Source organism: Rhinatrema bivittatum, chromosome 2 (assembly GCF_901001135.1).
Source record: "Rhinatrema bivittatum chromosome 2, aRhiBiv1.1, whole genome shotgun sequence".
Lineage (NCBI taxonomy): Eukaryota > Metazoa > Chordata > Amphibia > Gymnophiona > Rhinatrematidae > Rhinatrema > Rhinatrema bivittatum.
In genome coordinates, this window is record NC_042616.1 from 278,932,151 (window position 1) to 278,946,984 (window position 14,834).

Genomic DNA, 14,834 nt, shown 5'->3' on the forward strand with positions numbered 1-14,834 from the left:
TGCCCGTAAACATCCATCTCTAGGTTGTAAAAACTGTTTCAAACAGAAAAAGCTGTCTACTGTAACATGTAGAACTGACCATAGCATAATATAGTTATAAAAAAGAGCCTTATAGAGAGGGATTGGCAGCAAGAGCGATGGGTCTTTTGTGCTTGCCAAGGGCATTTTGAACTAGTGAGTAAAAAATTATTTTATTTTTTTTTACATAATTTAAACATGCTAGGTTGAATTTATAGTCTCTAGCCTCGGTGGTGCACTTTAAGTCTCCAGGACCGCCACGAGCACCAGGACTTTGTACCGCTGCATTTTCAGAAGGTCTGCGATGTCAGCGCCGTCTGTCACAACCGTACCTGATCAGCTTCAGTTCACAGCTGTTATTCCTACGCCCCCTCCCCTTTTCTTTCTCTGCTTCAGGCTACCATGACGGGCACATCGTAATCCGGTGGCTGTGGGTGGCGGTGGAGAGGTTCAATAACGAGCAGAGGCTGCGGTTGCTGCAGTTTGTCACGGGGACCTCCAGCGTGCCGTACGAGGGCTTTGCGGCTCTTCGAGGGAGCAATGGACTCCGGCGCTTCTGCATAGAGAAATGGGGGAAAATAACGTCTCTCCCGAGGTAGGTCTCCCATAGTCAGCAGGAGTGGGGGAAATGCATGGCGTCGCAAACCGTGGAACCTAGTGGCAAGCGCGCCAGCTGGTGGGGGGTGGAGCTTTGTAGAAATAACCGCAGGTCTGAATTCTGTACGGGTTCCTATGATGTAAAACGCACACGTGCGCGCGCACACACAATTTCAAAATGCCAAAAGGAAGCGCCTAGGCTCTCAAATCCAACCAAAAACAAAAGGTCAGGGCATAGTCAGATATGAGTTATCTAAGTTTTGAAATCCTCTTTTACCGACGTTTCCACCCCTAACGAGAATCTTTATCAGAATTACAGAAGTTCTACGGCACAAAAGTGTTTTATACCCAACTAGAATCTTCCTGGAAGAACCTCGCTGTCGCCACACTGAAACACCGCTTCATGCATGCCACCATTACGTCCAGTGAATCACTATTCCTATACAGAAAAATTCAGGGAAAGTGAACAAATAACTCATGTACAAGAAAATGAAAAAACTTGGAAAATGTAATCAGAAATCAAACAAAGGTGTCCTGGTGACTAGCAGTGCTACAAATAGTTTAAAAGCTTCGAGGGCAATAACCAAAAGCAATTTGCCCACAGGTAAAATGCTGTTTTACTGATGTTAACAGTTTTTTTGATTATTGCCTACCCCAGGGATAAGCAAAAAGGTAGGGACAAGTCCCCGGAAGAGGATGTAAACATCCGGAAGGGGGCATGCTGGCTGCTCTGTCAGGGGAGAAAAATAGCTAGGCTGCTAAGTCTCGGTGTGATTGGAGACACTGCGAGCTCAGGAAGGAGGGGAGCTGCCAGAACGTCGTGACATGCCACGGCTTAGCCATGCATTTATTTCGGGGAGAAAAGCTGCTTCTGCTGGGACAGGCCCAGGTGAGGAAAACTGCGGCAGACCTGGACATGGGTGGAGCCACCAAGAAGAGCTGTCACGCTCAAGTCTTAGTCTAGGAGGAGTTCCTGCTGCCACCAGGTCCCTACCCAAGGAGAGAGATCACTAAGGTTGCCCACCTGGGGCAAAAGAAGTGATGAGGTAAGAAAAGGGGAACGAGCAAAGAGACCAGAGAGAATGAAAAGGAGGGTGCAAAGAGAGGGAGGAAATGGGGAGGGGAGAATTAAGGCAAAAAGTGTACAAAAAAAAAAATAAAGTTAAATGAGCAAACCAAAACATGACAAAATAAAAAAGACAAGCAAACTAAAACAATACAAAAATAGAGAGAAAATTAGGAAATATTAGTGAAAACAGTAAAAAAAAGCAACAAAAAAAAGTTAGACAGTGTGGGAGGGAGTTTTTCTCATCTTCTAAATTATTATTCTTTTTTTTTATTTTCAGCCCTTACCATTGTGTTGCATGGCCTGTGTGTCTGGGTGTGGTGCATCTCTCTCTCTGGGTATGGAGTTTGTGTCTCTATGTTTGTCTGGTGTGCTTTGGTCTGTGTGTGTGGTCTATGTCACTGTGTGTGTTGTGGTGGTGTCTGCATGTGTCTCTTTCTGTGTCTGGGTGTGGTGTGTCTATGCTTCTCTCTGTGTCTCTCTGGGTGTGGTGTGTCTATGCCTCTATCTGTGTCTCTCTTCTGTCTGGGTATGGTGTGCCTGTTGGTGTTTTTCTGACTGTCAAGGTGTGTGGTATGTCTGTGTCTCTGAGCCTGTCTGGGTGTTGGGTTTCTGTTTCTTTGTGGGATATCAGTGGATGTGAGGTGTCTGTGTCTCTGTCTGTCTAGGTATGGGCTAACTGTCAAGCCGATACAGTAAAGGAGTAAGCTGAAAGGAATAAGCTCACACATAAACATGCAAAAAGGCACAGAGTGGCAATACCTCACACACAGACAGACAGAGCTCGATTCAGTATGCAAATTAGGCCCGGCGGTAAAAACAGGTAAAAGGAGGCGCTAAGGACACTAGCGCATCCCTAGTGCCTCCTTTTGGACCGGAGCGGCGGCTGTCAGCGGGTTTGACGCTCAATTTTGCCGGCGTCGGTTCTCGAGCCCACTGACAGCCATGGGTTCGGAAACCGGACGCCGGCAAAATTGAGTGTCCGGTTTTCCGACTTCAAATTTATTTCTTTTTTTTTTTACTTTTGGTAACTTTCGGGACCTCCGACTTAATATCACCATGATATTAAGTCGGAGGGTGCACAGAAAAGCAGTTTTTACTGCTTTTCTGTGCACTTTCCCAGTGCCCGAAGAAATTAGCGCCTACCTTTTGGTATGCACTAATTTCTGAAAGTAAAATATGCAGCTTGGCTGCACATTTTCCTTTCTGAATCGCGCGGGAATACCTAATAGGGCCCTCAACATGCATTTGCATGTTGCGGGCGCTATTAGGTTCGAGGGGGTTGGACGCGCGTTTTCGCCCCTTACTGAATAAGGAGTAACGCTAGCGCGTCGAAAACGCGCGTCCAATCGAGGGTTACTGTATTGGCCCGTGTGTCTGTGTCTCTCTGTGTCTGAAATCTGAGTATTCAAAGCCATTTAGATGGATAAGTCACAGGTCATCTATTTAAATGTTTAGTTTTGAATATTGACCTCTTCGTATCTGCCTGTGTCTGTCTGTTTCACCTTCTGTCGGTCTGGGTGTGGGGTAGGTATGAAGTATCTGTTTCTCTCTGGCGCTGTCTGTCTGTCTGTGAGGTATTGCCACTCTGTGCCTTTGTGCATGTTTATGTGTGAGCTTACTCCTTTCAGCTATTTGAAGAGAAACACAATGGGGGCTATGAGCCACTGGCTGGCAGTGTGGCTGCCTGTTGGATCACACATTCTACCTCATAGGCACAACTCCTTATTGACATCCTATATCCTAGAGGTGAGCAAAGGTTTTTGAGCAGAGGTGACTCCCTTCCATTCATGCATTTGGTGGCGGCCTCCCTAGATAGATTTCATGAATGGAAGGGAGGTCACTGCTGAAAAGGTTTGTTTATCACCCCTGGTCTAACCTAAGAGTAACATGTCATCAACACTGATAATATGGGTAGCCAGGACTGACGCTTCTGCCCATGCCCGCCCCCCTTCACAGTAGAATAAATACACACACAATGAAACTGGGAGTCGAACAGGCCGTAGCTTTATTACAAACACCCCCGGAGCCTGAGCTGTGTAACTGTAACAATAAATCCCCCACCACCGCCCATCCACCACCAACCAGCAAGACGGGCACACCCAGGCTATCCCAGCCTGTATGAAGTGACCATATTGTATCGTATCCCACGACTCCCGCCACCACCCAGCAAGGAGCCGATCAGATCAATCCCCACAAGGAGTCGTACAGCAACAACTGCACCCAGTTGTTCTGCTAGGAATCCCTGACATGACCCCTGTCAAGTCAGACAACTGTTAACCAAGGCATAACCCCCAATCGGCTCGGGCTACCCGCCCCCCCCCCCCTCCCCTTTGCAGCTGTGACAACAACAAACCCACCACCTCCCCCAAAACAACAACCAACTACAGGGGCGGGCAGGAGGGATGCAGCGCCGAGCACATCTGCGGACAAGTGAGGCTTGCCCCGCAGCACGCTGAGAGAAACCCCCCTAGCTCCTCCTACCCCCAGCTTATCCCCACCTGCGGAAACCAATTGGTTCCCCAGAAGCAGGTGGTTTGAATATAAACCACCCAATCCTGACCTGCTGGCTCCACAGAGCCCAAACGCCCGCAGGCCACCAACAACTATCCCCCCCCCCCCTTAAGAACATAAGAACATAAGAAAATGCCATACTGGGTCAGACCAAGGGTCCATCAAGCCCAGCATCCTGTTTCCAACAGTGGCCAATCCAGGCCATAAGAACCTGGCAAGTACCCAAAAACTAAGTCTATTCCATGTCACCATTGCTAATGGCAGTGGCTATTCTCTAAGTGAACTTAATAGTAGGTAATGGACTTCTCCTCCAAGAACTTATCCAATCCTTTTTTAAACACAGCTATACTAACTGCACGAACCACATTCTCTGGCAACAAATTCCAGAGTTTAATTGTGCGTTGAGTAAAAAAGAACTTTCTCCGATTAGTTTTAAATGTGCCCCATGCTAACTTCATGGAGTGTCCCCTAGTCTTTCTACTATTCGAAAGAGTAAATAACCGATTCACATCTACCCGTTCTAGACCTCTCATGATTTTAAACACCTCTATCATATCCCCCCTCAGTCGTCTCTTCTCCAAGCTGAAAAGTCCTAACCTCTTTAGTCTTTCCTCATAGGGGAGTTGTTCCATTCCCCTTATCATTTTGGTAGCCCTTCTCTGTACCTTCTCCATCGCAATTATATCTTTTTTGAGATGCGGCGACCAGAATTGTACACAGTATTCAAGGTGCGGTCTCACCATGGAGCGATACAGAGGCATTATGACATTTTCGTTTTATTCATCATTCCTTTTCTAATAATTCCCAACATTTTGTTTGCTTTTTTGACTGCCGCAGCACACTGAACCGACGATTTCAATGTGTTATCCACTATGACACCTAGATCTCTTTCTTGGGTTGTAGCACCTAATATGGAACCCAACATCATGTAATTATAGCATGGGTTATTTTTCCCTATATGCATCACCTTGCACTTATCCACATTAAATTTCATCTGCCATTTGGATGCCCAATTTTCCAGTCTCACAAGGTATTCCTGCAATTTATCACAATCTGCTTGTGATTTAACTACTCTGAACAATTTTGTGTCATCTGCACATTTGATTATCTCACTCGTCGTATTTCTTTCCAGATCATTTATAAATATATTGAACAGTAAGGGTCCCAATACAGATCCCTGAGGCACTCCACTGTCCACTCCCTTCCACTGAGAAAATTGCCCATTTAATCCTACTCTCTGTTTCCTGTCTTTTAGCCAGTTTGCAATCCACGAAAGGACATCGCCACCTATCCCATGACTTTTTACTTTTCCTAGAAGCCTCTCATGAGGAACTTTGTCAAACGCCTTCTGAAAATCCAAGTATACTATATTTACCGGTTCATCTTTATCCACATGTTTATTAACTCCTTCAAAAAAGTGAAGCAGATTTGTGAGGCAAGACTTGCCCTGGGTAAAGCCATGCTGACTTTGTTCCATTAAACCATGTCTTTCTATATGTTCTGTGATTTTGATGTTTAGAACACTTTCCACTATTTTTCCTGGCACTGAAGTCAGGCTAACCGGTCTGTAGTTTCCCGGATCGCCCCTGGAGCCCTTTTTAAATATTGGGGTTACATTTGCTATCCTCCAGTCTTCAGGTACAATGGATGATTTTAATGATAAGTTACAAATTTTTACTAATAGGTCTGAAATTTCATTTTTTAGTTCCTTCAGAACTCTGGGGTGTATACCATCCGGTCCAGGTGATTTACTACTCTTCAGTTTGTCAATCAGGCCTACCACATCTTCTAGGTTCACCGTGATTTGATTCAGTCCATCTGAATCATTACCCATGAAAACCTTCTCCATTACGGGTACCTCCCCAACATCCTCTTCAGTAAACACCGAAGCAAAGAAATCATTTAATCTTTCCGCGATGGCCTTATCTTCTCTAAGTGCCCCTTTAACCCCTCGATCATCTAACGGTCCAACTGACTCCCTCACAGGCTTTCTGCTTCGGATATATTTAAAAAAGTTTTTACTGTGAGTTTTTGCCTCTACAGCCAACTTCTTTTCAAATTCTCTCTTAGCCTGTCTTATCAATGTCTTACATTTAACTTGCCAATGTTTATGCTTTATCCTATTTTCTTCTGTTGGATCCTTCTTCCAATTTTTGAATGAAGATCTTTTGGCTAAAATAGCTTCTTTCACCTCCCCTTTTAACCATGCCGGTAATCGTTTTGCCTTCTTTCCACCTTTCTTAATGTGTGGAATACATCTGGACTGTGCTTCTAGAATGGTATTTTTTAACAATGACCACGCCTCTTGGACATTTTTTACTTTTGTAGCTGCTCCTTTCAGTTTTTTTCTAACAATTTTTCTCATTTTATCAAAGTTTCCCTTTTGAAAGTTTAGCACGAGAGCCTTGGATTTGCACACTGTTCCTTTTCCAGTCATTAAATCAAATTTGATCATATTATGATCACTATTGCCAAGCGGCCCCACCACCGTTACCTCTCTCACCAAGTCCTGTGCTCCACTGAGAATTAGATCTAAAATTGCTCCCTCTCTCGTCGGTTCCTGAACCAATTGCTCCATAAAGCTATTATTTATTCCATCCAGGAACGTTATCTCTCTAGCGTGACCCGATGATACATTTACCCAGTCTATATTGGGGTAATTGAAGTCTCCCATTATTACTGCACTACCAATTTGGTTAGCTTCCCTAATTTCTCTTAGCATTTCACTGTCCATCTCACCATCTTGACCAGGTGGACGGTAGTATATCCCTATCACTGTAGTCTTCCCTGATACACAAGGGATTTCTACCCATAAAGATTCAATTTTGTATTTAGTCTCATGCAGGATGTTTATCCTGTTGGACTCTATGCCATCCCGGACATAAAGCGCCACACCTCCTCCCGACTGCTCCTCTCTGTCATTGCGATATAATTTGTACCCCGGTATAACACTGTCCCATTGGTTATCCTCTTTCCACCATGTCTCTGAGATGCCAATTAAGTCTATGTCATCATTTACTGCTGTACATTCTAATTCTCCCATCTTTCTTCTTAGACTTCTGGCATTAGCATACAAACATTTCAAAGTTTGTTTTTTGTTTGTATTTTTATTCTGCTTTTTAATTGATAGGGATAAGTTAGAATTTTTTAGCTCAGGTGAGTTTTTAGTTACAGGCACTTGGACTACTTTTCTAATTATTGGAACCTCACTGTCGGGATGCCCTAATTCTAATGCATCATTAGTATCCTTTAAAGATACATCTCTCCGAACCATGCGCTGCTGAGCGACTGTCGGCTTTCCCCTTTGTTCTAGTTTAAAAGCTGCTCTATCTCCTTTTTAAAGGTTAGCGCCAGCAGTCTGGTTCCACCCTGGTTAAGGTGGAGCCCATCCCTTCGGAAGAGACTCCCCCTTCCCCAAAAGGTTCCCCAGTTCCTAACAAAACTGAATCCCTCTTCCTTGCACCATCGTCTCATCCACGCATTGAGACTCCGGAGCTCTGCCTGCCTCTGGTGACCTGCGCGTGGAACAGGGAGCATTTCAGAGAATGCTACCCTGGAGGTTCTGGATTTAATCTTTCTACCTAAGAGCCTAAATTTGGCTTCCAGAACCTCCCTCCCACATTTTCCTATGTCGTTGGTGCCCACGTGTACCACGACAGCCAGCTCCTCCCCAGCACTGTCTAAAATCCTATCTAGGTGACGCGTGAGGTCCGCCACCTTCGCACCAGGTAGGCATGTTACCAGGCGATCCTCACGCCCACCCGCCACCCAGCTATCTACATTCCTAATAATCGAATCACCAACTATGACGGCCGACCTAACCCTTCCCTCCTGGGCAGTAGGCCTTGGGGAGATATCCTCAGTGCGAAAGGACAATGCATCACCTAGAGAGCAGGTCCTTGCTACAGGATCCTTTCCTGCTACACCTGGTTGGTGCTCTCCCATTATGAGACCTTCTTCCTCCAAGGCAGCACCAGGGCTGCCAGTTTGAAGTTGGGACTGGACTACTATGTCCCTGAAGGTCTCATCTATATACCTCTCTGTCTCCCTCAGCTCCTCCAGGTCTGCCACTCTAGCCTCCAGAGATCGGACTCGTTCTCTGAGAGCCAGGAGCTCTTTGCATCGCATGCACATGTACAACTTCTCACCGGTGGGTAAAAAATCATACATGTGACACTCGATGCAAAAGACTGGGAAGCCCCCCTCTTGCTGCTGGACTGCTGCCTTCATCTCAATTTTGATCAGTTCCCAGTTAAGTTTTAGGTTGCTATGGGAGTAGGAATGTGTCTAAGTTCCTTTAAATGTATTAGTGAATTCACTATATGTCTGGTAGTGGCCTACTGGGGTCTGATCGAATTCTCTTCCCTCGGACTTGATATGCCAAGCTTGCAAAAGCGAGCCTGGCACCATATTAGAGCAGCCAGGCAGGCATGAGGCCTGCCCGACCTTATATTCTTTTATCCATGTAACTTCAGAGGCGTTCTTGTGACAAGATATGAGTGGGGAAGCACTTATACCAATAGTTTTGAATAATCAAAGCTAACTGCATAAAACGTACCTGCACAAAAAGCAGACACAGATTTGTGTGGGTAATTTTCATGGGGCAATAGCCAAAGCAAAACTGCCCACATAGTTTTGCTTTGATTATTTCAGCAAACCCCTTGAATAAAAGCTACTCGTGGAGTTTGCCGAAATTCAGGAAAGCTTGATTATGCTGCAGCTCATCACAAGTGGTGTTACATGCCCTGCACTGTAGTTTCGGATAGGACTGCTTTTGTCTTAACCTAATTCCAATATTTGGTGCTATAGAAAAGCAGATGTAGTTTAATCACTGTTTTGTGATAAAATAGACACATTAAAAAAAAGATATAGAAAAAGAAGAGGGATTTGAAATAGGAGATGGCTGCTGTCTACAAGGGTGAAGGATTCCTGAGAGGTTCAGGAGATTTATTAATTTGTAAATCCAGACCTGCTCTTATTTTACCTTTCCCCACAGATGAGTTTGAATGTGGAATTGATTTCACCTTAGCTTCAAAATGCATGCATGTGAAAGCCTCACGAGCTCAAGGGTTGGGATCCAGGTTAGTAACACTGAGGCTGTGGATTCAAACCCCACCAAGTCAGAAATAGCCTGGTCTAAGGTATTGATACTCAGACATAAGGGGAAAAGTGCAGGACTGCTTCTATGGCCAAATCCAAAAGCAAAGCACGGTCAAGCAGCATTGTCTGAATTTTCAAGAAGGCTCCTCATCCAGTAAAAATATTGCTAGCAGTAATTTTTTATGGGTTTGATAGTTGCTTTGTTTTCATTGTAAATATTACCAACCTTATTGTAAGGCTGGAGAATAACTGCACAGAACAGCAGTTACTACCCTTAAGAGGAAACATGTGGGTAACCTGCAAGGCGCTGCACATAATACCATAAGAAACTTGCTGTGCAGACTGCATGGAGCACTTGGGCCTTTTCGGCTGCCATTACTATTTTACTATGTTACTATGAGTAATTGTGCTTCAGACTTAAACTGGAGTATTCCATTTATATATTAAGTTAAACTGTACGGTACAGACATTATACACAATTGTTGTCCAGGTTCTTTGCATCCATGTTATCTTTATATGACTCTGGGAGAGAGGGTAAAGCAGATAGGTGCACAGGTGGTATTCTCCTCAGTCCTCCCAGTTAAAGGGTAAATGTCCAAGCAGGGAGATGAATGGCTGTGTAGATGGTGTCGACATGAGCATTTTGGCTTCCTGGATCATGGGATGATGATTCACGGATTGCTGAGCAGAAATGGGATCCTTTTGTTGAAGAAGGGGGGTACAGAGTTTTCAACAAAGAATGACAAACCTATCGAGGAGGGCTTTAAACTGGAATCATTGGGGTTGGGTGAACAAAACCCTAAGGTAAGTAAAAAATACTCATATAGAAATGGGGAAATATGGGGAAAAAATGGCAATATGTGGAAAGTTATGTACACTATTGCTGATAGGATGGGGAATAAAGCTGGATCTAGAGGCAGTCATGGAAGAAGTTGATTTGGATATAGTAGCTGTCATGGAGACCTGGTACACGGAAAACCATGCCTGGGATACAGTTATACCCAGTTACAATCTATTCAGGAAGGATCAGGTAGGAAGAAAGGGAGGAGGCGTGGCATTGTTATTAAAGCAACAGCATTGCTGGTTTTATGAGGTAAGGAGGAAGAGGCACTATGGGTTAATCTGCAAAAAGGGAATGGAACATTTATATATATTGATGTAATATACAGACCTCCATCACAGGCAAAGGAGAAGGAGAAGAGATTTAATGGATGATATTCACAGGATTGCTGTGAAAGAGGAGGTGCTGCTGCTAGGAAATTTCAATCTGCCAGATATTGTTTGGGACATCCCAGCTGCAGTATCTTCTAGAAGCAGGGAGAACTGTCCAGGAGAACTGTCCTGTCAACTGATAACAGAACCCACACAGGATGCTTACCCATGGGGACCACCGGATGCTGTGATTCAATATTAGGACACAAAAAAGTGAAAGTTCAGTCTGAGGCGATGGTCCTAGACTTCAGGAAAACTAACTTTCTTAAAATGGAGAAGTACTCCAAGGAATCATTACCTGGATGGTAATATCTAGAAGAAATTGAAGGGCAGTGGGCAAAACTAAAAGGCGATATCATAAAGACAACTAATCTTTTTGTTAGGAAAGTAAATAAAGGGAAGAGGAAAAAGAGGCCATTATAGTTGTCATGAATGTGGACCCTTAGGCTGTAGCATGGTTGTTGCAACCTAGTAGGTGAACCTAATAGGCCCATGCTGACAGCTGGTGGACACACTCTTACTGGGACTAGAACTGAAGCTTCACCTGTACCAGCCCTCTTCTCTGTGGGTTGAGCTTTTGGGTTCCAGGGGCCAGCAGGGCTTAGAAGAGTGTCTCTTAAAGAGCGATCAGAGACATTCCTGGTACGGGCAATGGTCAGGGCAGGCAGCAAGCAGACGGCATCTGGGTCCAGGCCAAGGATCAGGGCAGGCAGAAATCCAAGAGACAAGTCAGAATTCAAGTCAGAGGTCAGAACCAGAGAATCAGGCCAAGACAGACAAAATGAACAGAGATGAGACACTGAAGGGTAAGACAGCTGAACGGACAAAACAAGGAAAGACAGGTCTCTGAGGACCAGGGCAAGAAGGAAGGAAAGGATAAGGCAAAGCAAGGGCACAAACCAGGCAAGGCAAGACAGCAGGAACAGGAAGCCCACACTGGAACAACAATTCAAGGCACAGGAACAGAGATAAGACAAGGGAACTAGCAACACACACTGCAAGGCAGGAGGACCTGTTGCTGAGGTGCCACCTGGAAGCACAGCTGGGGTTTAAATCCCCAGCCTGCGCTGACATCTATATCATTCAGCACACACCACACGCGCACCTAAGGAAGACCCTGAGGAAGGTCACATGGCGGTATCCTTGCCGCTTGGGAAGCTGCAGCATCTGAGCGTGACTGCGGCCGGTTGCGGGGCCAGCTTTTGGCCAGCCAAACAATATAATTGTTTTCTAGAGAAGTAGCTGAAAAGGTAAGGGAGGAAAGGTTAGCATTCATAAACTACAAGAGATCACAGAAAGAGGAAGACACTCAGGCGGCAATATCTGGAAGAATGAAGAGAAGCTGGGAAACTAGTCAGCAATGCAAAAATTCAAATGGAAATAAAAATAGCAAATATGATAAAACGGGGAGACAAACGTTTTTTCTAGATATGCTAGTGACAGAATGAAGTGGAAAAGTAACATTTTGAGACTCAAAGGTGAAGGGGAAGCATATGTAGAGGCTGATGAGGAAAAGCAAAATTACTAAACAAATATTTCTCTTGGTGTTCACTGTGGAAAGGCCTGGAGTAGGACCACATAAAAAGAACAGAGATAGGATTGGAAGTGAGATAAACCTCAATCAATTTTCAAAACAGTGTGTTTGTGAGGAGCTAACTGAACTTAAAGTGCATAAGGCGATGTGGCCAGATGGGATACATCTGAGGGTATTGAGGGAAATTTGAGAAGTTCTGGCAGCAATGCTGGATGAGCTTTTCAATGCTTCTTTAGAATCAGGAATAGTTCTGGAGATGGGCAGATGTGGTTCCTATTCATAAAAGTGGAAGTAAGGAGGAGGCTGGCAACTACAGGCCAGTTAGTTTGACCTCTGTGGTTACAAAACTAATGGAATTGCTGCTAAAACAGAGGATAGTGCAAGTTTTGGAATCCAATGGCTTGCAAGATCTGAGGCAGCATAGTTTTACCAAAGGTAAATCTTATCAGACAAATTTGATCGATTTCTTTGTTTGGGTGTCCAGACGGTTGATCAAGGGAGAGTACTAAATGTAGTGTACTTGGATTTCAGCAAAGCCTTTGACACAGTTCTGCACAGAAAACGTATAAATAAACTGAGCATCCTTGGTATGGATCTTAGAGTGACTGACTGGGTTAGAAACTGGCTGAGTGGGAGGCGACAAAGGTTAGTGGTAAATGGAATTTTCTCTTAGGAGGGGGCTGTTACTAGCAGTGAGCCTCAGGGATCGATCCATGGACCAGTTCTTTTCAACATTTTTTGTGACCAACATAACGGAATGATTATTGGGGAAAGTTTTTGCCTTTTTGCCAATGATACCAAAATCTGTAACAAGGTGGAGAGCCAGGAAGGTGTGGAAACCATGAGGAAGGATCTACCAAAACTTGAGGGATGGTCTAAGATCTGGCAACTAAGATTTAATACTAAAAAATGCAGAGTAATATTTTTATTATTTATTATTTTAAAGCAATTTAGATTCTGCATAATCTACCAAATTCAAACATGGATTACAGAAAAACATTCATAAAATATTTAAAACAAATAAAACAAATAAAATATTATACAAAATAACATAAAATTAATGCAATTAAAATATACTGTTCAAAACTATATCAACTACTACTGTGCCCCAGCTCATCCACTCCAATTATGAAATAATTCTGCTTTTACCAGCTTTCTAAATTTTAGATAATCTGATTCCTTGCATAATCTAGAAGGCAGTTCATTCTACAAAGTAATGCATTTAGGATGTAAAAACCCAAGGGAAAGGTACAGTATTGGAGGTGAAATTGTTCTAAGCAAAAAGGAAGAGCGAGATCTGGGAATAATTGTATCTGATGATCTTAAGGTGTCCAAACAGTTGGATGAAGTGACGGTAAAAGCCAGAAAGATGTTTGGCTGCATAGGGAGAGGAATGATCAGCAGAAAAGGAAGGTGGTATTGCCCCTTTATAGGTCCCTGGTGAGACCTCACTTGGAATACTGTGTACAGTTCTGGAGACCACACCTTCAAAAGGATATAAACAGGATAGGGTCAGTCCAGAGGGCGGCAACTAAAATGGTCAGTGGTCTTCAATTTAAAGCAAATGGGGATAGACTTAAAGATCTCAACGTGCACACCCTAGAGGAAAGGTGAGATAGAGGAGCTATGATAGAGACATTCAAATATCTCAAAGGTTTCCATGCACAGGAGGTGAACCTTTTCAGGGGAAAGGAGGCTCTAGACTGCAGGGTCATGAGATGAGGGTGAAAGGAGGTAGATTCAGGAGTAATCTTAGGAAATATTTCGCTACAGAGCGGGTGGTAGATGTATGGAACAGCCTCCTAGTGGAGATGGTGAATACAAAAACAGTATCTGAATTCAAGAAAGCATGGGATAAATACAGGGGCTCTGTAAGTAAGTGATGAGAATTATAATGCCAAATTAATTGGATGGATGGGCCACACGGTCTTTTTCTGCCGTTATGTTTCTAACGTTGCAAGGCTGAGTTCACCATGGTTGAACTTGAGCCTGAGAGACACGCATATTTAGATAAATGTCACAGGAATTTATTTTTTTAAAAATCTTTTTAATAAATGTACACTCTTGTACTTCAAGAGAAATAAGCAAACTCTTGAAGAAACATTTTCAAAGGAAAAAAAAGGATTGCACAAGGAAAGATTAATAAATAATTATACTGCATCCAAACACTGAGGTCTCCAATCTCATTGAAGATCACTGAAAAGATCTGCTGTAAACATCTGCCTCATTCTATTTATGGGATGCTATGGGGTAGATTTTAAAAGCCCTGCACGCGTAAATCCTGCAGGATTTACGCGTGCAGGGCACTCGCGCACCGGCGCGCCTATTTTGCATAGGTCGCCGGCGCGCACAAAGCCCCGGGATGCTCGTAAGTCCCGGGGCTTGCTAACATGGGCGGACTGGGGGGGGCGTGTCTGCGGTCCGGGGGCGTGTCCGGGGGTGTGTCGGCGGTCCGGGGTGGTCTGGGGTCGTGGCTGAGTGCCCCGACACAGCAGCCTGTGTAGGGGGCCTGGCCAGCCAGCGCGGCATGCATAACTCCATCGAACAAAGTGGGGAGAGATTTAGGTAGGGCCGGGGGGGTGGATTAGATAGGGGAAGGGAGGGAAAGGTGGGGGGGACAAAAAAAAATTCCCTCCGAGGCCGCTCCGATTTTGGAGCGGCCTCGGAGGGAACGGAGGCAGGCTGCACGGCTCAGCGTGCGCATGCTGCTAATTTTGCGCAGCCTTGCGCGCAGCGACCCCGGATCTTAAAAGATACGTGCGGCTATGCGCGTATCTTTTAAAATCCGGCGTA

The 14,834-nt window shown here is 44.5% G+C and overlaps 1 protein-coding gene across 1 annotated transcript in view; it reads left to right on the top strand.

The window, feature by feature from the left end:
* Positions 1 to 14,834, top strand: part of HECW1 (HECT, C2 and WW domain containing E3 ubiquitin protein ligase 1) — a 327,850-nt gene that overhangs the window by 304,402 nt on the left and 8,614 nt on the right. The window contains exon 26 of the mRNA XM_029589548.1: positions 415 to 613. Within this exon, the coding sequence (XP_029445408.1) occupies positions 415 to 613 (199 nt within the window). The remainder of the gene's footprint in view (positions 1 to 414; positions 614 to 14,834) is intronic.